Source organism: Sceloporus undulatus, chromosome 6 (assembly GCF_019175285.1).
Source record: "Sceloporus undulatus isolate JIND9_A2432 ecotype Alabama chromosome 6, SceUnd_v1.1, whole genome shotgun sequence".
Classification (NCBI taxonomy): domain Eukaryota; kingdom Metazoa; phylum Chordata; class Lepidosauria; order Squamata; family Phrynosomatidae; genus Sceloporus; species Sceloporus undulatus.
This window is the reverse complement of record NC_056527.1, coordinates 93,925,052-93,947,489: the sequence shown is the minus strand read 5'-3', so window position 1 is coordinate 93,947,489 and position 22,438 is coordinate 93,925,052. Positions and strand designations below refer to the sequence as shown.

The following is a 22,438-nucleotide window of genomic DNA, read 5'->3' as shown; positions in this document are numbered from 1 at the left end:
GGTAACCCCGCAGCCAACTGGTTGCATGCTCGCTCTTCCAGGAAGAAACGATGCCCTTACACCAAGTACCAGACCTTGGAACTGGAGAAGGAGTTTCTGTTCAATATGTACCTCACCAGGGACCGTAGACACGAAGTGGCCAGGCTGCTCAACCTGAGCGAAAGACAAGTCAAAATCTGGTTTCAGAACCGAAGGATGAAGATGAAGAAAATGAATAAGGAGCAGGGCAAAGAATGAAGATGCCCCGTCCTTTCTCCGCCGCCACCATCACCACCAGCCGTCCCACTCCCTCTCTCCCTCCCTCTCCTCTCTCCCAATTTTGGTCCCGTCTCCAAGCTAATGTTATATTTATGGGCAGCGGCTTCCCCAGCGGTGCTCCAAAACTACAGCAAAAACCAAGCCAGAACTCTTGGTCGGCATGCCAGGAATACATAATGAATGCACCTGCTTGTTTGCATTTCGGGTCCTCCGACAAACCCCTCAATGTCTAAAGATAGTGAAGAAATAAGGCAGATTTGGAGCACCTTTGGCTTTTGATCCCCTCCTTCCCACCCCAAATTAACTTATAGCAAGATCATGGATGGCAGTGCTATGTCATCTTTGCATGGCTTTCATTAAGCCACTCCATTGCCTTGTCCCATGCGAAGGACATCATTCCACCTGGAACTTCATCCTCTGAGACAACTGCTTGGAAATCAACCCAGTGGAGGCTTCCAGGTGGATTGTGGCCCAGATCTTTCCCCACCAGCTTACTTTTCTCTCCTCTAATGGAAAGGACCAGGCCATTTGAGAGATCTAGAAAAGAGGCGATGTTGGTGGAAGCATCCTTGGAAAAGCATGCATCCCACCAAGTTCTGGGGTGGGTGGGTCTCACTTTCTTGAACATTTAAATCCTCCTCCAACTGTGTTGAACTACAGCCCTCATAATCCTCAACCAGTGATGGGAATTGTAATCCAGTGTAAGTACACCTGCTTGAGGAAAGCTACATGAAACAGGCTTGCCTGTTCTGGATGATTCTCTTTTCTAACACAATTCACACACACACACACACACACACACACACACACACACACACACACACACACACAAAGAGAGTAATGGCACAATCTGTTGGCCAGCTCCCTAATCTTTCCAAAGGGGCATGGAAAGGAAATCTTCCCAGTAGGCCTGATATTCTGATCCGTTCCCACCAAATTGATCCTAACCTTTAAGGGACAAGAGATGGGTTCGAGAAGGTTGATAATTTAAAATAAAATTGTGGGGCAATGATGGGGAACAACTTGGCTTTGCAAAAGTGCTTTTGTGTCTCGGCTATTCCTAATTTATTGTGAACATGGAGACTGAGAAAACCACTCGAGGGCCAAGGCTGGTGTAAGGCTGGTGGGCATGGGGTGAGTTTCCTTCCTTTTCCTTCATCCGAGTTTGTGCTGAGAAGTCTTAATACTTGAATGTCCTGGGAGACTTTGTCCTCTGCTCCTGGAGGACAAACCCATCTCTCATCTTCACATGAAAACCAACTTTTGAGTGGCATTGAATTGATGTGGTGGCTTTCTGGGATGGGAGGTGTTCTCTTTCTTTTGAGTTACTTTTTCATTGTTTACACAAATAATAATAATAATAATTGCCATTTCATACCTTTTTTTAAAAGGGAGGGAGGGGAGTCTCTCATTCCTAAAAGTCTGACCCTCCTAGCCTTGGTGGGAATCTAAGGAAAAGGGGAAGGAGGGGACAAGGACCCTTGTGGCACCTTTAAGACTGGTTCAGTTTTAAATCCGTTATAGCAGTAGTAAGCCTTAAAGGGGCCACTAGAGTCCTCTCTCTGCCTCCTCCTCCTCCCAACTTTCCTCTTTTCTACTCAAACAGACTAACACTGCTTTCCTTTTTGAAAAGTTACACGGGACTCTGGTCCCCTTACAACTAACTAAATTAGTTTCTCTCTCCAATCCCCCTCAATTTGGTGGGGCTTAGGGAGGGCGAAGTAGGTAGGTAAGTAACTTTAGTACAAGATGGTTATATATGGTGTGTGAGGATTTGAGGGATTAATATTATTATTATTATTTGGTCTTTTGTTTTTATAAAAGGGGGAAGGGGGGGAAATGTGTTCGTGACTGTGATTTTGTGAATGTTTGGCTTGTTTTTTCCTGTGGCTTTTAGGAGTATAAAATGGAGTCTGTACATAGTAGTTTCAGAACTGGAGAGGAATTTACATATGCAAACGCACTCTTTCTGCTCTTCTTCTTCTTCTTCATCATCCTTTCATTTGGATTTACCACTTTTTTCTCTTTTAAGGAATAATAATAGTGCCATTGGGTGGCAGAAAGTTGAAGGGTGGGAGGAACCGATGTCTGTCTTTCAGGATCGTTCCAGACAAACAGTTGCAGTGGAGAAATCTAATTTCGTAGAGCGTTGTATAGGATTTTTTATACCGTTTGGCTGTCCTTTAGAAATTTGATAGGGATATTTTAATCTTTCCAAGGAGCATGGCCTGGTTTGGAGGATTTTCTTGAAAATTGGAAGAAAATACATCTTTTAAGGGGGCTTAGATTGGTATTTTTTAAAAAGCTGCATATTAAAAAAGAAGGGGTTCGTGGGATTTTAAAACGCATTCCCCTCCAAAACCCTTGAAATAGGTCCTAAATAGCTGTGTTTGTTTTCTATACAAGGAGGGGAGTTAACAGGGGTAACCTCTTTTAAGGTAAAAGACAAGCGCAATCCTTTTTATAGCTTAAAAAAAACCCCGAACTTTATGAAATGTTCCCTCTCTTTGTTTTTTTCCTCCTTGTAAAAATAATATTGGAGTTTAGTTTGAAATTAGGTTATTATTGTTAGGATGTCTGTTGGGCTTAGGAAGGTTTGACAGCATTCTCTGGTTTGTCCATGTTTTTTTCCCCTGGTGTTTCAAATGGCCCTCAAAAGAAAAAGAGAGATGGACACATGGACCATCTTTTGGGGGGGGGGGGGGGGGGGCCTATCACCCTGAATCACTTTCAGGGTTAATATTATCATTTTATAAAGAGAGCCATCTCCACGTATCTATTAGCATATTCATCCCTAGACCTTATTAGTGAAGAACAAGATTTTTTTTTTTTTGTTTTTAAATACATTTTTGCAAAAGCATGGGTTAAATATTAAAAGGAACTAGCTGCTTTCGTTAGAGAAACTTCTGTCTTAAGAGGGAGGAAATGGTTGGCAAAGCATTGCTTCCTCTGTTCCGTATTTTTTTCTACACTTGTTTAATGCCTCGGAATAAAAATCGATATTTTGGGGGGGGGGGGGAAGGTGGGGGGACTACCTATATCTCATTGTGTTATATGGCTTCTTCTAGAAACTTAATATTTGCAACTGTGTTGGCTTTGTTTTTCCTTCTTCGCCATGTATTCTGAAAACCTGGTGTTTTGTTTTTCTTTGGTCAGATAGTTCTTCTATGTTTTGCTTTGTTTTGTTTTCCATGATCGCTTTAGGAAAGCTGATATGAATTCATTTTCAATGTATTCTCGTTTCCTTCCGTGTTTAAGCGGGCTGCATCTCTAAACCCGTTGTTCAGCGAAACAAAAATAAAGGGGTTCTTTTTCTTTCCATTCATGGCGAAAAGTGTCATTATTATTATTACTTTTCAGCAAGGAGGAATGAATGAATGAATCAATGAATGAATGAACCAGGAGTGAATATACAGTATTCACGATATGGAATAATGGTGTATCCAGGATAGTAAAGCAAAAGTCCCTTGTTTCAGTATAATTGTGTGTGTGTGTGTGTGTGTGTGTGTTTTGTGTGTCCAAAATGGCTTCATCAAGTTTCCTTTTAAAAAAATAACAAACACAATAGAAACCTGAAGGCATATTTTGCTTAAAAAGGCCTCCCAATAGGAAGCTTTTTGTTTTGTGATATCACTCCCCAAAAGTCATTTCAAGCAGCACTTTCAGACAGAACCACACGAAGGATATTTGTGTCTTGTTTTGTCTTCGTTTTTTCCAATTACAGTCTCCCCAAACTCAAGCAAACACGGTTTTCTTTAACCTCATCTTTGCATCAATACTGTATGCACTTGTTAAAAGGCAAACATACAATCGCCATCACATTTTGTTTTCATTATATGTATATATCGGGTGTGCGTATAGTTAAAATACATATGCAGTATATATGTGTGCATGTGTTTGTCTGTATATATGTATCTATTTCCTTTGCAAGCTCTGGGAAGAGAGGGAAAAGATCGCTGGATCTTCCTGGGTTTAGAAGCCAGAGAGAAACTTGTCATAAAAGAGAGAGGAAAACTCCGCTGCGCAGTAGGCTGCCATAAAAGAATATGACCGCCATAAAACTTTATAGGGTATAAATTTCTGAAGGTTAAGGAACTAAGCAACTGTAAAGCAAACAAGAGTAGAAAACTTTCAGAAGCTCCTAAATTACTAGAAGGTCTTGAGAAAGTGGGGGGGGGGGCAGAGAGAGAGAGAGAGAGGAGGGAGGGGGAAACTGAAAAGGAACAAAAAAGGCACCCAGTTTTGTCTAGTTCAGGGGGGAGGGAAATAAGAAAGGATTTGAAATGAAAGAGTTGCGGGGGGAGGGAGAGAAAGAGAGTGAGAAAGAAAGAAAGAAAGAAAGAGGAAGACAACCTTTGTGACTTTTATTTCCCTCTTGTGGATTCTGCGCCACTCCAGCTTTCTGGATTGCTTCACCCTTTTGTCTAGTGCTTCTTATCACTTCCAAGCTGCCAGCATCCTGGATCATAAACCCCCAGCCACAACCACCATCCCTTCAAACACACCATCCCCAATATGTAAAGACACATCCCAGAAGTTCTGGCCAGACGTCTGCGTTTGGGAAGGCTTTCTTTGCCCTTAAAAGAAAGAAAAGAAGAAGAAGAAGACCCTCTCTACAACTAAATCCTCTCTACAACCCCCCCTCCTTTTCCAGAGCAGAATACGTCCATTGTTTAGTCTCGGGGCTTTGAAACAACAGTATGTGGTTGTTGTTGTGTTTCAAATGCTAAGTCTCAACCTCCTGCTTTTATTGCTTTGAAAACGACCGGATGGACCCTATAGAGCTATATATGACCAAGCCAGAGACATCTGAAAAGGCCTTCCTTTCCTTTCCAGGCTCACATTCATATGCCAGATCTTATAATTTCACAAAGGATTCGTCGTATGCAACAATGCTTGAAAAAGCACACAAAGCAGAAAAAAAAGAAGGGGGTGCTATAAAAGCACACACACACACACACTACATACACAAGCAAATCTTTCTCTCTAACCCATCTTTGTTGATTGGCCCTATGTTTTTTAAAGGGTGTCTTACTCCAAACGGCCGTTAGATGGTGCTGTTGCTCCACGTTTAGAAAGAAGCGACCCTCTTCTGCTTCTTGGGTTTCTTCCCCTCTAGAGTCCACACAACACCTTGATTTCATTAGGAACAATAAACTGAATGGTTGCTCAAAACCAGGGTGAATAATTCCTCCTCCAGCCGCTGCATAAAATATAGAAATAATAATGGTGATGACACCTTTTCCACTCTTGGAGGTACAGGCATTAAGGCTGAGCATCCAAAATAAAGAGGTAAAAAACTGGAGGCAAAAAAAGGAGTCAGGAGATTCTCCTGCACAAGCCCCTCTTTGCAAGGAAAAGGCATCGAGGAAGAGCTCCAGCACAACTCTCATGTATTTTCATCCAACTTGAGCAGGCAATTTTCCTGCTGTGTTTGTGTCCGAGGTATCCAAGGCCTGGAATGTGTGTGTTGTGCATGTGATGGAGTAAACAAACCCTCGTTTGATAGTGTAGCCTTATAGAGTCTTTGATTTGTTACTGTGCTCCCTCCCTTTCTTTTGTGGTGTCAAAAGGTTATGACGTCTATATTACAGTCTTCAAAATCTAGGACTTAGATGGAGAAAAGAGAACAAGTTAGAAATTTGGGGAGAGGGCATCGATGTCCCCATTATACTTCGACCCTACATAGACCTTGTCAAAGAACAGCCCCAAGTATCTCTAAACAGCTTCCAGCATTGTCCAACTTCTGCTTTTCTCTAATGTTCTTTTCTCTAATGTTTTGACCTGCTTTGAAAAGCAACCGTCATATAATGTCCTCACACTCCCATGTGTTTCTCTTTTGCAAACATACAAATGGAAAAGTGGGGAGAAACAGTCAAACTGAATCCAAAACAGAGACAAATTTTCCTTCTCCCACTGGAGATGTTTGATAATAGTCCTTTAGGTCCAAAAGGCAATGACTACCAGCAAGTTTACCTTCCAGATTATCCTTTAAAAACAGCAGCAGCAACAACAACGGCCTTTTCTTGTTACTCTCTTCAAACGATGGCAAATGAGAGGAGAAAAATAAATAAATAACAGGACCAGAAAAATAAGAGGTTTAGAAATGGATTCTTTGTTTAATGAAGATGTTCTCTTGAAAGCTTACAGGTTCTTGGAAGCAAGTATGTAAGAAACCGGTGACATTCAATGCTCGATTTGGTTCAGTGGCACAGAACCGATTTTACAAGAGTACAAAAACCAGAAATAGGTCGTGGGTTGGGAAAGGAGGAAGAGATTATAAGAACGTGAAAGAAAAAGGAAAGAAAACTTTCCCCCAGAGATACATTTCTGAGCTGCAAAATCCCCAATTCCACTCCGAAAGGCCAATTTCAGCAACTCTTAAACGGTATAAAAGAGGCAATCTTTTAAGCAGAAGTACCTTGTGCAAATTCATAGCAAGTCCTAGCCTCCTTTTTTGAATACACACACACACAAAGCAGCAGTAGCAACAACAATTCATGAGGCTATAAAGTAATAAGAAGTTACAGTTTACCAAGTGATGTATTTGGGGGGAGGAGGGAAAGGGAGATTTCCTGATAAATCTTTCCTCCTCTGGGTATTTGTAAATTATAGTCCCACTTTCTCTAGTGGTTTCTCTCCCTTCTCCCCCCCTTTTCCAGCTTAATAACAGAAACATTTTCCTTTCATCAGAGGGCCCCCAGTACAGTATGCCAATGATTTAAAGCCAGCGGCTGGTTCTTGATCCACGGTGGACTCTTTCTTTCTTTGTCGGGCGTTGATCCTGCGTTGATCTGATGGTAAAAAATGTTGAACTTTCAAGACAACTTAGTCCTTCTCTGTTGGTCCCCTTAACCTCAGGAAACATGTGCTCCCAAATCCCCTCCTCCATCTCGAGAAGTAGCTCTTTTCCAAGAGAACTGACTTGTCTGTGGACCAAATGCTTATGCGACTTCAATGTGCCTCCCATTTATTTCAATGAAACCAAAAAAAGAAAATCCCATCCCTAGCAAATCTTATGCAACCGAGAAATGGTTGCAAATGTGTACAAACACATTCATCCGTCAGCAAGGCTAGGGAAGGAAATGGCTCTCTGAAAATGGATAAGTAAGTACTGGAAACTTTGGGGCAGGAGTCCGAAAGGCGATGCTTAAACAGCCTCCTTGGGCTGGGTTTTAAGTCAGCCTTGTTGAAACTGGCGATGTAAATCGTTTAGACCTGTGAAGACCTGCAAAGGGGAAAGGATCTTCTTCCGTTATTTGGTAAATTTATAGGCAATCATATGTTTTTGGGCTTCCTTCCTTCCTTCCTTCCTTCCTTCCTTCCTTCCTTCCTTCCTTCCTTTTTAAGCAAAGCAACCCGCTTGGTCTTTTCTTTTTTTAATGCTGCCTAGCGGATTGTAAAAAGGGAACATAAAAATACAAGTTTAGCGCTTTTCCCCCTTTTAAAACAGAAAAGCTCCCATTTAAGGCATCTCGAGTAGTAAAAACGTGTTTAATTGCAGGGGATTAAGGATTAAGATTTTAAAAATCATCTCTTGCAAAATAAAAACCGGAATGGCTTTTACTTTTCAAAGAAGTTAGCCTGCATAACCTTATAGGGTTGCTTTCCTCCTTCCTTCCTCACTGTCTTCCCCCCTCTCTTTTCCTTCTTTCTCTCCTTTCCCTCCTTCCTTAGTTCCTTCTCTTCTGTCTTCCTTCTTTTCCAGTTAGGTAGGTACCCTAGCAGAAATTGTTCTTTCAAATGAGAGCTCTTGATCTTTGGGGTCATGGAGGGTGGTGGTGGGGGGGGGGGGGGGGAAGAAAGTCTTTTTTGGGGCACTTTTCATTTCGAAGGGGTCCATTGGTTTCATAGTTGAGTTTTGCAGACCCCAAAGTGGGTTTCTGTTGGGATGATAAGGGGAAGCTAAGTGTCTGTCTAAATGGACCCATTAAAGAATCCCACTGAAAAAAGGGGGAGATCAAAGGCTCCAAGAAGTGTCTTTTCAGTCTAATGGTGTTGCAGAAAAGACACATAAAAGGGAGATATGACGGGGGGGGGGGGGGGGAAGAGAGATAAAAAGAAGCTTATGGGAGACCCCCATTTTTGTGGGATTGTTTGGGGGGTAAGGAGTGAGATTTTTTTCCAAGGCTTTTTTTGGGGGGGGGGGGGGTGGAGGAAGGCAGAAAGCTCCAAAGTCTCATGATTTGAGGGCGCCGTCTTCATAATAGTTGCTGACTGCGTTTAAAAGGGCTGCTAGGATTCACCCCCTGTGTGCTTAAATCGAGGAAAATTGTCGAGTTGGCATGTTAAAAGCCGAACGCAACTCCGACAAACGTCGGTAAAATAGAGAGAAGGGGGTGAGTGAGAGTAGCCCCCATCGACTCCCCCCTTCATTCCTGCCCCCCTTCCCCCCCAAAATATCCCCTCTCTCCCAGCATTAAAAGCACCTTGTGGTTGGGAGTTTGCTGGGGGTGGCGGGGATGGGGCTGAGAATGGGTGGGTTTTGAATGCTCAGTTAATAATAGCCATAAATGTGGCGTTTTGGAGGTGATAAAAGAGAGGCGGCATCGCATCTTCTTCTCCTATAAGGTTGTGGGGGGGGGGGGTTGAGGAGGGGGAGAGAACAGGAGAGAGATCCGAAAAGTCAATGTTATATATGAAAAACTATAATCATTTTAATTCAGTATTGACACCCCCAACATCTTGCGATAATGGAGTTTAGGCGTCAATCGAAGCCTGGGGTTTTTATAGCAGGAGGGGAAAAAAAAGGAACTCGTAAAAACCCTTTAACAGCTTTTTATGTCGTGCGATATAAGCAGCAAGAACATCTCTTGGTGTGTGTTTTTATTTATTTAATTATTTATTTAGTTGCGGGGCGGCGGAGGCGGTGTTTATTGTTTTTTAAATTTTTATTTTTTATTTTATTGCGCTTTATAGTTTGTTAAACAGTTTATGGTCCTCCTCTTTTTTTGGGGGGAGGGGGCTGCGATGAGTGGGAGCCCGTTACAACTGGGCCATTTCTTTTCTTCTTTTCCTTCTTTCCCCTCTTCTCCTCGCTGATAGTTAAACCTTTATCAATAATAAGGGAAATTGATCATTAAAATGTTAAATCTGACTACCTCGTTTGTTTTAAAATATGTTGAGGCTACAGGACGCCGTAGGATTTGATAACTTGGTATTAAAATACCAATTACATTTATAGGAGGCTTTTAGGAAAGAAGGGGAAGGGAGGAAAAAAAAACGGGTAGCAATTAAACCCGGCCTCTCTCTCTCTCTCTCTCTCTCTTTTTTTTTTTTCAGTTTTCCAAATCAACTCTGACATTTTCCGGAGGCTAAAACTGCCTCGTTAAAATATAAGAGAGAAAGAGAGAGAGGGAGAGAGAGAATATAATTTAAAAAATGGAAATTAACGACGAGAGCAAAAAGCCTCTCTTTAATTTTTGCAGCCCTCCCCCAAATATCAATCTTTGGGGTGGGCTTAGGTGATGATTTGTCGAGAGGCGAGAGATATCTCATTAACGTAGATAGTTTAGCATATTTAATCTCTATATTTACCCCTCCCCAACCCCCCCCCCCCTCTCCCTCACTCGCTCGCTCTCCTTCTCTCTCTCTCCCCCTCTCTCTCTCTCTTGCTCTCTCTCTCTCTCTCCCCCAATCTCTCTCTCTCTCTCTCTTTCCTCCTCTGTCTCACACTCACTCTCCTTTCTGCTCGCAGGCTGCTCAGAGTCCGTGTGGAGTACGTGGAAACCAATAGGATGAGGGTTCCGTAATAGATGCAAATGATCCAGAAAAGACACTGCGAAATATGAACAAACTCATTTGCTCCGAAGTAAATCACGGAAAACTGTTTATGAACTGGCACCTCTCCTTGGAAATGTAAAGCGAGGAACTCTTTTCTTCTTCTTCTTCTTCTTTTTCTTCTTCTTCTTTTTTCTTTCTTTTTTCTTTTTTTTAAAAAAGCGCCGATGTTTTCTTTTTTAAGGGGGGGGCTGAAGAAGAAGGAGGGAGGGGGGGAGAGAAAAGAAGAAAAAGGAGAAGAGAGAGACAGACAGACAGAGAGGGCGAGAGAAAGGAATAATAATCACAACAACAACAACAACAATCACAACAACAACAATTTAAACAACAACAACAACAACTACCGAGGAATCCGATACCATGTATTGTGGCAAAGAGTTTTGACTCAGTCCTCTGGAATTTTTCTTTTTTCTTTTTAATCTATGTATATCTGTACATATTCCTGGAAATCTCCAAGACTGGTGGTTTAGCTTCTCAGCGCTTTCATCTCCTTTCGTGGCTAATTGCCGGTGGGCTTTGGATAGACCTACCCTACCTTCCATCTCTCTCTCTCTCTCTCTCTCTCTCTCTCTTATTCTCTCTTGAAACCTCTCTCTGTGTCTGTCTCTTGAAATCTCTGTCTCTTGCAATTTCTCTCTGTCTCTTGAAATCTCTCTCTCTAAACCCCTCTCTCTTGAAATCTCCCTCTCTTATTCTCTCTTGAAATCTCTCTCTTGAAATCTCCATCTCAATCTCTCTCTCTCTGTCTGTCTCTCTTCAAATCTGTCTCTCTCTTATTCTCCCTCTTGAAATCTCTCCCTCTCTCTCTTATTCCCTCTCCCTCCCTCTCTCTCTCTGTCCATCTCCTTCTCCCGGCTCTTCCTATGACCATGAGCTCCTACTTCGTCAACTCCCTCTTCTCCAAGTACAAAGCCGGGGACTCCTTGCGCCCCAACTTCTACGACTGCGGCTTCGCCCAGGAGCTGGGGGGCAGACCCACGGTGGTGTACGGCCCGAGCACGGGGGGCACCTTCCAGCACCCGACCCAGATCCAGGACTTCTACCACGGCGCCTCCTCGCTCTCCAGCGCCCCTTACCAGCAGAACCCCTGCGCCGTCGCCTGCCACGGAGACCCGGGCAACTTCTACGGCTATGACCCCTTGCAGCGGCAAAGCCTCTTCAGCGCCCAGGAGTCCGACCTGGTCCAGTACCCCGACTGCAAGCTGGCCTCCAGCGGCCTGGGCGAAGACGCCGACAACTCGGAGCAGAGCCCTTCTCCCACGCAGCTCTTCCCTTGGATGAGGCCGCAAGGTGAGGACGGAGGGACGGCGCTCCCTTCCTTCCAGGAGGGCAGAGGATAATTTGGGGGGGAGGCCAGCCTGGCCGAGCCACCGCCACCGCATTTCCTGAACCCATAAAACAAACTCGCCCTCCTTTTCTCCCACCTCTTCTTCCACTATCTTTCTTCTCTCCCCCCCTCACCCATCACCTCCTCCTCCGACCCTCCGTTACTTCTCCCTTTCTCTCTCTTTTTGTTTTACGAGCCTAAACTTTTGCACCTCTCCATGCCTTTATCGCTTAATTACCCTGAAAGGGACCCTTTTTCCTCCTGAATGGGGGGAAAGAACTGGACTTCTCTTTCTCTTCCCGCCCCCCCCCCACCGACACCCACCCCTCTTTTCAATGCCAGAAGCTTCCCCCTAAAGTTTATGGTACTTTTACAACCTCCGAGACCCCCTTTTTGTGTGTATGTCTTTCCTTCGCCTCCACCTCCTCCTCCTCTTCCCTCCTCCCCTGTTTTAGGTATTATCTTTTAACCCTGTGGAGATGGGACGGTGGACGGAGCCTGGAGTTGGTGGTGGTTTGCGGGGGGGGGGCAGAGAAGATCAAGAGGTGGCAGAGGCTTTTTTAGGGTCTTGGGAAAGAAGGGAGGTGGGTGGCTTCTCTCAAGACACCGGGAGGGGGCATACTTTGTTATTTTCTTTCTCCCAGCCCAAAAGAGGAGTAAGGGTTTGTGGAGTAGGGACTGTAGGGGGTGGGATGGGGGTTCATTTCAAGAAAGTAGGGTGGGATTGAAAGGCAGAAATGGAGGGTGCTGTGGTGTGCATAAGCCTTCCTCTTTGCTTCTCTCTCCCTTCAGACATTATAAAACACACACTCCGGTTTGAAAACGTGTGGAAGGGCCATTTTGCCCCTGGCTCTGTGTGAGAGTGTGTATTTGTGAAGCTGTGCATGTAGGCATGGTTTGTGGTGTGTCACACTCTCTCTATTTCCCCTTCTTGCTCCTGAAGCTGTTTGATGCGTCTTCTCAACCTCCTTTCTTTCTCTCTCTCTCTCTCTCTCTCACCCTTCCTCTCTCCCTCCTTCCTTCCTCCCTTCCCTCCCACCTTCCCCTCCCTGCAACACCCCAGCAGCCGCCGGACGGAGGAGAGGCAGGCAGACGTACAGCCGCTACCAGACCCTGGAGCTGGAGAAAGAGTTCCTTTTTAATCCTTACTTAACCCGCAAGCGGCGGATCGAGGTCTCGCACGCCCTGGGACTGACCGAAAGGCAAGTGAAAATCTGGTTTCAGAACAGGAGGATGAAGTGGAAAAAGGAGAACAACAAAGATAAGTTCCCGAGCAGCAAATGCGAACAGGAAGAGCTGGAGAAACAGAAAATGGAAAGGGCTCAGGAGGTGGAAGAGGGCGGAGAGGCACAGGCCGGGGACAAGAAGTAGGAGCTGGAAGACTGGACAAGAAGGCAAGCCCGCCCCGGCAAAGCCTCCCTCGCCCTTCCCTTCTTCGGGCCACTTCGCGGGAGAGGTGGCTTGGTGGCGTGGTTGCTGGTTGGTACTGGTGGTGGTGGTGGTGGTGGTAGGGGGATCGACACTACTTAGGGGATTTGGGGGGGGATACACACCCTCCCCTTTTATTGCTGTAAAACAATATAGCTGTGAGCGTCTTCTTCTCCTGATTGTCCTTTGATACATATGATGAACTATATCTATATTTAAAATGGGGGGGGGGAGGGGGGGGAAAGAAGAGAGATCTTGGGGTCTTTTTAGCCTTGTTGTTCTTTTTTTATTTCCTCGCCAGTAAAAATAAATAAATAAATAAATAGTAATAGTGTAATGCAATAGCTTCTGTTAACCATGACTGTGAAAAATTCTCCCTCTCTCTCAACCCCTCTTTCCCTCTTCCTCCTTCTTTGGTCCTTCCCCTCCTTGGCACTCTTCTCCCTCCCCTCCCTTTAATCTGGGATGAGGCTCTCAGTGCTGTAGAAATTATGTAAAAATAACATTTCTGCACTTTGTAGGGATCCCCTCCCCTTCTTTTCTCCTCTCCCCTCTCCTTTCTTTCTTTCTCATATAAATATATATAGACAAGATGTGAAGATGATACCTAGTGCACTTTTGAAACCCACCGCCCCCCTCCTCTTTCCTCTCTTTCCTTGTTGTGGTTAAACTCTTCCGGAGGTAGCTCTGAAAACAAAAAAACACACACCCGACAACATGAAACTGCCTATTTATGCTGTAGTTGTCTCCACTTTTTTTGGGTTGTTGTTGCTGTTGTTAAGTTCCTTCCCACCTTGTGCGGGGTTCCGTTTTGATTTCCTTAATGCTTTTGTCTTTCTGTGTGTACTTCTATCTTTAAAAAGCAAGGGAGAAAATAAAAAAGAAAAGGGTTCTCTCTCCCTCTTTTCTCTTTCTCTACTTTAGATTAGCATGCGCACAGTGGAAGAAGTTGTAAAAATAAAAGTGTTTCTTTCCTTCAGCCCCCTTTCCTGGGTTTTTGGGTTCTTTTCCTCCTCCCCCTTTAGGTTTACTGTGAAAACAATAATAAAAGAGAATGTATACTGTATACGTGAATTACTTTATGGGGCAGGCGGGGAAACTAACGCTATATTTTGTTCTTTCTTCACTTTGTTCTATTGTCGAAGCTGGAAGCGGTGGAAGAAAACAGTTACAATAAAGTTTACAAGCCACAATCCCCCCCCCCCCCCCACTGTCCTTTCTTCACCCAGCTCCACATCTTGGAAAGAAGACCCCCTCCAAAAACAAAACAAAACCCCCTTCCCCAGCTAAACATCCCTATAGTAACCCAGGGGAAGTTTTGAAAAGATCCCAAAGAAGCCTTTGGGTGCAAAGTGTTAAGGGAGAACAAGAACCGGGCTGAGAGAGTATGTTGTGTGTATGTGTGTGTGTGCGAAAGTGTTGCAAGCATTTACTTCTGGTCCCACATTAGGAGACTGGATGGGTGTCCTTCATTTCAAGAAAAAAAGGGAAGAAGTCCTGGTTCTGCCTGTGTACATAGTTATGGGTTTGTGTCACTGACAAATTCCAAGCTCCTTCTTCTCCTCCTCCCAAATCTCCCCGTCTGTGGAAGATTGTCAATTTTGCTCCCTCTCCCAGTTTAACTATGATGTATCCACTCTCCCTATCCCCCCCCCTCCCCGTGGGTTTTTCTTTTTCCTTTTGGCGACTTAACCTTGAAAAGAGGGACTTCTGCCAATATCTTTACTGCAAGGCCATCTTTATTCTTATATGTCATAAGCGAGCTTTGATAAGTTTCAATGAAACGTGTGCCTTTCCATTTCTCGCTCCCTCCGCCTTCTCTCTCTCTCTCTCTCTTTCACTGTCTCCCTCCTTCTCCTTCAATTCCAATTCCTTTTTTTTTTTTTTTTGGAAACCTTCCTTGCTTCCCCAGCAGAAAGCGGAGGAACCAGCTGGTCACATTTTCCTTCTCAGTGTAATTGAGTCCAGCAGAAGAGCTGACACGCTTAAATAGAGATCTGTTGTAATCTTTTCCTCCTCCTCCTCCTCTCCCCCTTTCTCCCCCTTCCGCCAGTCTTTTAAAAAAAAGGAAAAGCAAAGCCAGCTCTCAGACCCAACGCCTGTGGCAGTGGAATAAATTACACATAGAACTGAATGGCCTATAGAAGGGGAGATATTGAAGCGGGGCGAGGAGGCTGAAAGTGAAATATTAACTACCGGCTAGGGCAGATTGTGTGTGTGTGTGTGTGTGTTTGGGGGGGGGAGCCGGAAGATATGACTCCCTTTTTCAGGGGAGAGGGGAGGCAGCCAGTGCCTAAGGAATGTAAGCACAGACACTCGCCCCAGGCCCAAGGATAGGGCGGGTTTAGATAGGACATGCTGCCTTCCTCCCACTCGTTTGGGGAACAAAAATGTTCTAGGGGTTCAGAGTCTGATACTGAGAGCCCATGAAGCGTTGCCTCCCCTACTTTTTCCTATGTGTTTCTGGAAGGCAGCCAAAGCCAAAGTGGCCACCACCCAGCTGGAAATTGTTCGCAGGGATTTTTTGCACCCACCGATTTGACCCAGTGGTTTGAGTGTTGGACAGTAGAGACCAGGATTCGAATTCCTGCTCCTCCATGAAACCCACTGGTTGGGTAAGCCGCACACTCTCAGCCTCTGAGGAAAGAAAGCAAAGCCCCTCTGAAGATACTTGCCAGGAAAACCCCATGATGGGCTGGTCGCCTTAGGGTCCCCATAAGTAGGAAACGACTTGAAGGCACAGAACAACAACGAAGTCGGTCTTTCCTTCCCACCCACTTCTTCTCTGTTTGATTCCCATTTTCCTTCTTTATTTGCTGCCTCCTTCTCTTTTCTTCTCCATCCGCCTTAAGCCAGGATCATGACCGCTAGCCCCCCTCCCTTCTTTTTTGATTTCCCTTGTCCTCCTCCCGGCCACTTTCCTTGCTTCTCTTGCTGGGGAGAAACTAATACCACCGGTGGGCTTATTGACTAGCCTGCACATTTCGGCTCCTTCCCGCTTCTTGCCTTTGGGAGGGTTGGCATCCTTATCATCAATAATGCATCCCTCTTGTCTAAATCCCAAGCAGGACTCCATACATACACATACACACACACACAGAGCATCTTTCCCCCCTTTTCCGTATTACAAGGGGGACAGCTTGGGAGGTGGGGGGGAGAGAAAGAGAGTTGGGAGGGGGAGGGAGGAAGCCAGGCTCTGATTGGCGGCGCCTGAGTCACGTGGGCCGGAGTCACATGGCCAGGGAGGAAAAAGGGGGTCCTTTTTGGTGTAAATCTGGAGTCTAATTCCGTAATATATCACGGTACCTCGTAAAACCGACAGTAAAACGTCCCGGCCTACAAATCACCCGGCCAGATTATGAGTTCATTGTATTATGCGAATGCTTTATTTTCTAAATATCAGGCAGCAAATTCGGTTTTCCCCTCCGGAGTGTTTCCTGAGCAAACTTCTTGCGCCTTCGCTTCCAATGCCCAGCGCACCGGCTATGGCTCCGGCGCCTCGGCCTCCTTCGCCGCCTCCATGCCAGGCTTGTACCCCAACGCGGGAGGCATGCACCCCCAAACCCCCGGCATGTACCCCGGCAGCTACGGCCTGGAGGCCGGCTCCTTCAACATGCACTGTTCCCCTTTCGAGCAAAACCTCTCCATGATGTGTCCCGCCGGCGGAGACGCCTCCAAGCCCAACGGCAACAAAAGCGAGCAGAGGGACGCGGAGCTGAGGCACGAGAGCAACTTGCGGATATATCCCTGGATGCGGAGCACAGGTGAGGTGGAGGAGGAGGAGGAGGAGGAGGAGGAGAGGAGGCAAGTGGGGCCAGAAGCGGAGGGGAATGAGGGGGAAGGGAGGAGAAGATGTTTTGTTTGGAGGGGAGGAGGAGGAGGAGTGGGGGGGGGAGGATGGTCCTCAACTCCTTTTATGACGTTTGCCTCAAAATGAATCTCTCTTCCCCCCCTCTTGCTTCCTCCCCCCTCCCCCGACTCTCTCTGAGACCCCTCTAGAAAGTAATGCTTAAACAAAGTAACTGTGTTTTTAAAATATTTATTCGTTCGGGTCTTCTTGTAGTGTGGGTCTTGGGAAAGGAGAGGGGAGCACAGGGGAGGAAGTACTCCCTCAGCAGCAGCAGCAGCAGCAGCAGCAGCCCCATCTCTCTCTGCGTCTCTATAACAAGAGTTGGGAGCAAGTTTGCTCCGGGTGTTGAAAAAACGCTTTGTTTTTCACATCGCTAGGGATATTTACTATTTCTAGAATAGGGTTTCTAGAGAAATACCAGAGGAAGGGAGACAGTTCGGGGGGGGGGATGCGAGAAGAGGGCAGGACCAAACAAGGAGTATATCTTTTGTCGTAATAATAGCCGCTTTTGATTCCTTGGACTCCCCGCCGCAAAGGCATTCCTTGGGAATTGGGAGTTTCATGCAGTCCCAAAGTCCTGTTTCTCTTTCTGTGTCTCCCCCTCTACACCACAATTTTCGTCAGGAGTCGCAGATTTCACATGCAATTCCAATCCCTAACTGGAGAGGAAGTCAGAAGGGTATATATATGCTAGCCTTCTGCTCCCTTCCGACTTCCTCTTCCAGTTATATATAATACTGTATATATAATTCCCGCCAATCTATTCAACGTGTTGTTTAAGAAAAATGCATAGCAACTGCGGTTGAGGCGCCTCAGGATTATGTAACAATGGGGCAGATCCAGCGAGCTTGTTCATTTCAGCCTCTTGCCTTATCCCAATTTCGTGCGAGCCTGGTGTGTGTTAGCAAGGCACCCCTGTTTTATCTGCTGATCCGTCAGGTTTTGCCTGCAGTTGCTTTAAAGACAGCGTAAGATATTTGCTTCCCCTCTAACTTTGCCAGGACATCTGTCAAAACAGAAAGGAGAGACAGAGGAACCCACCAAAGGTTGACCTTTCATGTCACGAATCACCCTGGCCCCTTCTATTATATGCCCATAAACCTATCCAATGCCACTATCCTCTTGTAGGAGCCACGGACACGTCGGGATCTTCTTAGTGGGAGTGGGGCTTTCTTTACCCAACCCCCCTCCCCACAAAACAGACCCATTACAACAGGGCCAGTAGAAGAAGGCATATTGTTGGGACCAACGACTTCTAGCCATGATGTGTGAGAGCTTTCAAATTTGATAGAAGGCTTAATCGGACCTGGTGATCACAGGAAGTGGAAAATCACTGCAGGTTGTAACGCAATGCATACTTACCTTAAGAGGAAGTCCCACAGAAGTCCATTTTTGAATAGGCAGGCATATGATTCCACTGCAAAAGTCCTGTGTGCATGCATATGTATGTGTTTGTGTGGGCCAGCCTGAAGTTTCCTATACCCTTCTCTGTAGACTTCTCAGGAAATAATAGGTGAGGGTATGCTGGGGTAAAACCAAGAAAGATATGAGTGCCCTGGATATGTATATGCTCCTTTCTCTTTCCTCACAGATTGATTTGGGCAGAATTATAGCAGTATGGTCTCTTCAACTGTAATTTTTCACATTATTTCTCTGTGTATGGGATGACCTAAATACCTTACAGGCACCAGATCCAGTATGATATTGGAAGCTAAGTAGGGTCAACCCTGCTTCATGGGATGGGAGACTGCCAACAAATACCAGGTGCTGTAGGCTATATTTCAGAGGAAGGAACTGGCCAAACCACCTCTGAGTACAGTATTCTTTGCCTAAGAAAACCCCATGGAATTCATGTGGTCACCATAAGTTGACAGAAGACTTGAACATACATACACACACAAACACAAGATGGGTGCTGTTCTGGTCATGGAAGCACCTTGGTGCTGGAAGACTTCTTGGCTACCAAGTCCTTCTTGGCATTTGTTCCCCTTGCCCTCAAGTTGACAACACAGGGTTATATCAGGTGGTGATGAGAAAACACTGAGAGGGATGGCTCATGGAAATACCCCACCACTCCCGCCCAGACATTATTATCTGCTTATCAAAAGGCTTTTATGGGGGGCACTTTCATTCCAGTTAGTCCTGGCTTAATCCTGGCGAAGTCCAGTCTGTTGACAACCCACACCAAGAGGTAAATAGGTGAGAGGATAGACTGACACACTGATACACTGATCTTTCACTGCCAATAAAACTTAGGCCTAGGCTATTGGAAGGCAAAAAGTATCATTTTAGGAATCTTCACCCCAAGACCCCCCTTTTAAAAGGCATATCTTCTGCAGCATAGATCTTCCTCTTGGGGGGTCGGCAGAGAGGAAGAGTGAGAACAGAATCCTAGGCCTAGATCTCTATGCAAATAGCAGAAAAGCAGACCTGGGGAATTTGGGGAGGGGGGGGGAGAACAAGAAGCAGGGAAGCGTGGCAAAGAGGTGAGAGGCACCGAGACCCCAGTTCTTAAAAACCTCAGTTCTCATAGGTCTTCCATCTGACTGCGCTTTACTGATAATATATACCCAAGTCTTATTTGTGTGCGTTGTCTGGAGTCCCCCCCCCACTTCTTTTGAAGCAACAGCTACTGTTTTTGGGGAGGGGGTCTGGGGTGAGGATGGAGTCAAAATGCTAGCTTCTGGAAGAGATTCCGACATTTAGACTGGAAACGACCCCCCCCCCTCATTTTCTATGTGACTTCTTTGCCAGTTCTCAGAACTTCAAATCAACCTTCAATCCATTTAAGGATTTTCTTTTGCTTCTTTCTTTCTTTCTTTCTTTCTTTCTTTCTTTCTTTCCCCCTCCCGTCTTCCACACACTGACGTCTTTCTTGTCTGCTCTTTGGGCTGGATGTGGGAGATTCCGTTGACTGTGTCTTGGTTGTCCCATTCAAGAGAACTTTATGGCGCTCCCTTCAACCAGATTTTACAACCCACATTCCACAGACATCTCACCCAACTCCCCCCTATATACTCCCCCCCTATATACGGACACACACCCTTAACAGCCTGCCGGGCTATTCCTTTCTTGAAGAGAAAGACCATGGCTTCCCTACCCCCACCACTCCATTTATTTATTTATTGGTAAACAGCAAACACCCTAAAATCTCCCAGGAGGTTTCAGATGAACAGTGCAGAAATAGTTTAGTTGGTGCAGGAGATGAAGGGAAGACTTAAAAAAACACACACAAACATCCCAACCAGGAACATCGCCTCCACTTTAAGGGACCATTCCCACAAGCGGACTTAAGCAATGACAGGAAAATTGATCCCTGGTTTTGAATCCAGATTCTTTGGACGCCAGAGTAAATAGTTGTGGTCAGCAAGAGGGCTCTTGCTTTGAGGAATTCCCATGCCGACTAACTTTGTCGACCAGCTTCCGAATTCCTCAGTAAGGGGAGGGGAAGAGAGAAAGAGAAGCAAACCCAAATATCAATTTTTCTAGACTCGGAGATGGAGGGAATAACAACACATTATGTGGAATAGGAAGGAAGTAACATTACCAGCACATTAACATCACACCGGCCTGGAGAAGCAGCTCGCCAGATGTAGCAATTCGTACAAGTTGGTATTTGGAATTAACACCATTCCGAGTTTTATTTTTGCAAGACGGGACTACATGGCTAAGCCTTACGCAGGCAGGAAAGGAGAAGCAACTCACCCTGCCATAAAATTAGATCTAGACATTTAGGTTGTTTTTTTAAAATAAGATCCATTTGAAACTCCTTGGACAAAACTGGAAGCACCTTGTTTTAAATCCTTCCAACTGCTAATACTAAGCCTATGAAACAACCTCATGAAACTTACTTCTGAGAGGCACAGACCATACATTTAATTCGCTGGGACATATTTTGAGGCTGAAAATTAAATTACTGGAGAAAGCAGATGAAAATGTCACTCAAGTAGGAGAATAAATTCAAGCTACATACAGCTTCCACCCTTCCTTCCTTCCTTCCTTCCTTCCTTCCTTCCTTCCTTCCTTCCCTCCGTTACACAATCCTATACCTACCTACCGAGAAATAAGTTCCACTAAGTTAAGTGGTGCTTACTCCCAAGTAAGTGTATCTACGATTACAGCCTCTATTTATTTATTTTACATTTATATCTGTGTATTCCCCCAAACCCAAACACAATAAATGCAAACCAATGCTGGGATGAGTGTGTTGGTGTGGCCCACTTTTTATTAAAACAGGATACATTTGGTTTAATTTGAGGCGCAATAGAAGAGCCAGGGAATGGAGTGGTAACTCTAATGAGGAGGAAAGACCTAAAAGAAAAGGGGGGCAAAGCTGAAGGGAACTTACGGGCTTCTCGTTTATTGATTTTTCAGGGACTGACAGAAAACGAGGCCGCCAGACTTACACCAGGTACCAAACTCTGGAACTGGAGAAGGAATTCCATTACAACCGTTACTTGACCAGAAGGCGACGCATCGAGATAGCCCACGCTTTGTGTCTTACGGAGAGACAGATCAAAATCTGGTTCCAGAACAGGCGCATGAAGTGGAAAAAAGAGAACAAACCCGCAGGCCCGGGTTCAAACGGCCAGGAAAAACCAGAGGCGGAGGAAGACGAGGAAGAGTGAAGGAGGGAAGAGTGGGAGAAGGTGGGGAAAGGGAGGGAAAGGATGAAAGTGAAGGGAAGAGAGAGAACGAGAGAATGTGTGAGAGATGGCCGTCTTGAGCGGGAGGGAGAAAACCTGACCATACTGTCCAGAAAATGAAAGAAAGAACCAGAAATTGATAACACAAATACCAATAAAGACTATACATTAAACAAGGAAGGAAATGTCTCAGCCAGCTGAAAAGATGGTTTCTTCTTTTTTTTTCTCTCGACACTTGGAAAACTACCTATAGATTAACATTTCTCTCCTCTTTTTGTTTTTGTACAACAACAAAAAAATGGATATTAAACCTACCTATTAAATCTCTACCTATTAGATCTCTTTAGAATAAAATAGATGTTTTGTTTCCTTATGTGGGTCTTCATATATATATATATATATATATAGTCAAGTATTTGTACATTTTCTTGTTTTTTAAAAAAGGGAGTCTTTTTTCTTTGCGTAATTTAAAAATAAATGAATAAATGAAGTGAAAAATGTGGACGTGGTTAGCACTTTTGCTTAGGAAAACGTGGGGTCCAAATGTATGAAGGGAACACAAGGCTTAGCTGAGATTAATGTTGTACATAATTCTGTGAGATTCCTATCTTTCTCTTCTCCTCCCCTCTTCGTCTGTTTATTGGTGCTGTATTTTTTGTTGTTGTTGTTAATTTTTGCTCGTTTATTTTTTTCCCCTTTTTGTTGGTGTATATTTTTAGATGTTCGACAATGGACCACTTCCTTTATTGCTGTCACTAGAGCATCTGAAATTAATATTGTATTGAGTAAACAAAAAAAACAAAAACAAACAATGTTGTATATGATAGATAGCGAATAATTTAATCCGTCCGCCGAGCCTTTTTTTTATTTGTAATTTCTGTGATTATTATGCGTAGAGAGAGGGAAAAGAACAATTAAAAATAATCTTACTGAATAGTCCGAAATCGTGTCCAGTCCTTGCTTTTTTCTTTGGTTTACCTTTTGATTTTCTAGTTGTCTGGTTTATTGATGTTCTAGTTCTCTATTGTGGGCAAGATGCATCGAAAAGTCTCCTTTCGGAAGTCCTTTCTGTGGAGCAGACCTTCAGTTTGTTAGCCTGGAGAATATAAAAAGAGTTGGGCCTTGATCATGTAGGTTTAATTTTAATAA

General features: G+C 44.8%; 3 protein-coding genes and 1 long non-coding RNA gene across 9 annotated transcripts in view; 3 read left to right on the top strand and 1 right to left on the bottom strand.

Annotated features, from left to right (window-relative positions):
- The window catches only part of HOXB9 (homeobox B9), a 48,335-nt gene extending 45,483 nt beyond the window's left edge, over positions 1-2,852 (top strand). For all 3 annotated transcript variants that reach the window (XM_042476699.1, XM_042476700.1, XM_042476698.1), the window contains one exon: positions 2-2,852. In XM_042476699.1, coding sequence (XP_042332633.1) covers positions 2-237 — 236 coding nt within the window. In that variant the 3' untranslated portion in view covers positions 238-2,852. The remainder of the gene's footprint in view (position 1) is intronic.
- Positions 2,853-10,797: 7,945 nt separating this feature from the next.
- On the top strand, positions 10,798-13,849 carry HOXB8 (homeobox B8). Of its 2 annotated transcripts, none has more exons than XM_042476704.1 (2): positions 10,798-11,328; positions 12,432-13,849. In XM_042476704.1, the coding sequence occupies exons 1-2, from the start codon at positions 10,902-10,904 to the stop codon at positions 12,734-12,736; spliced, it is 732 nt and encodes a 243-aa protein (XP_042332638.1). In that variant the 5' UTR covers positions 10,798-10,901; the 3' UTR covers positions 12,737-13,849. The 2 variants fall into 2 exon arrangements, with proteins under 2 accessions (XP_042332638.1, XP_042332637.1); XM_042476703.1 differs by having other exon boundaries at positions 12,429-13,849.
- Positions 13,850-16,052: 2,203 nt separating this feature from the next.
- HOXB7 (homeobox B7) lies at positions 16,053-21,271 on the top strand. Its single transcript, XM_042476706.1, has 2 exons — positions 16,053-16,557; positions 21,018-21,271. Exons 1-2 carry the CDS (start codon positions 16,152-16,154, stop codon positions 21,269-21,271), a joined length of 660 nt encoding a protein of 219 aa, XP_042332640.1. The 5' UTR covers positions 16,053-16,151.
- A 48-nt stretch (positions 21,272-21,319) lies between these two features.
- Positions 21,320-22,438, bottom strand: part of LOC121935310 — a 44,466-nt gene continuing 43,347 nt past the window's right edge. The window contains exon 3 of one of the 3 annotated variants that reach the window (XR_006104781.1): positions 21,320-22,385. This is a non-coding gene — a long non-coding RNA (uncharacterized LOC121935310). The remainder of the gene's footprint in view (positions 22,386-22,438) is intronic. The other 2 variants (XR_006104780.1, XR_006104779.1) reach the window with 2 other exon arrangements.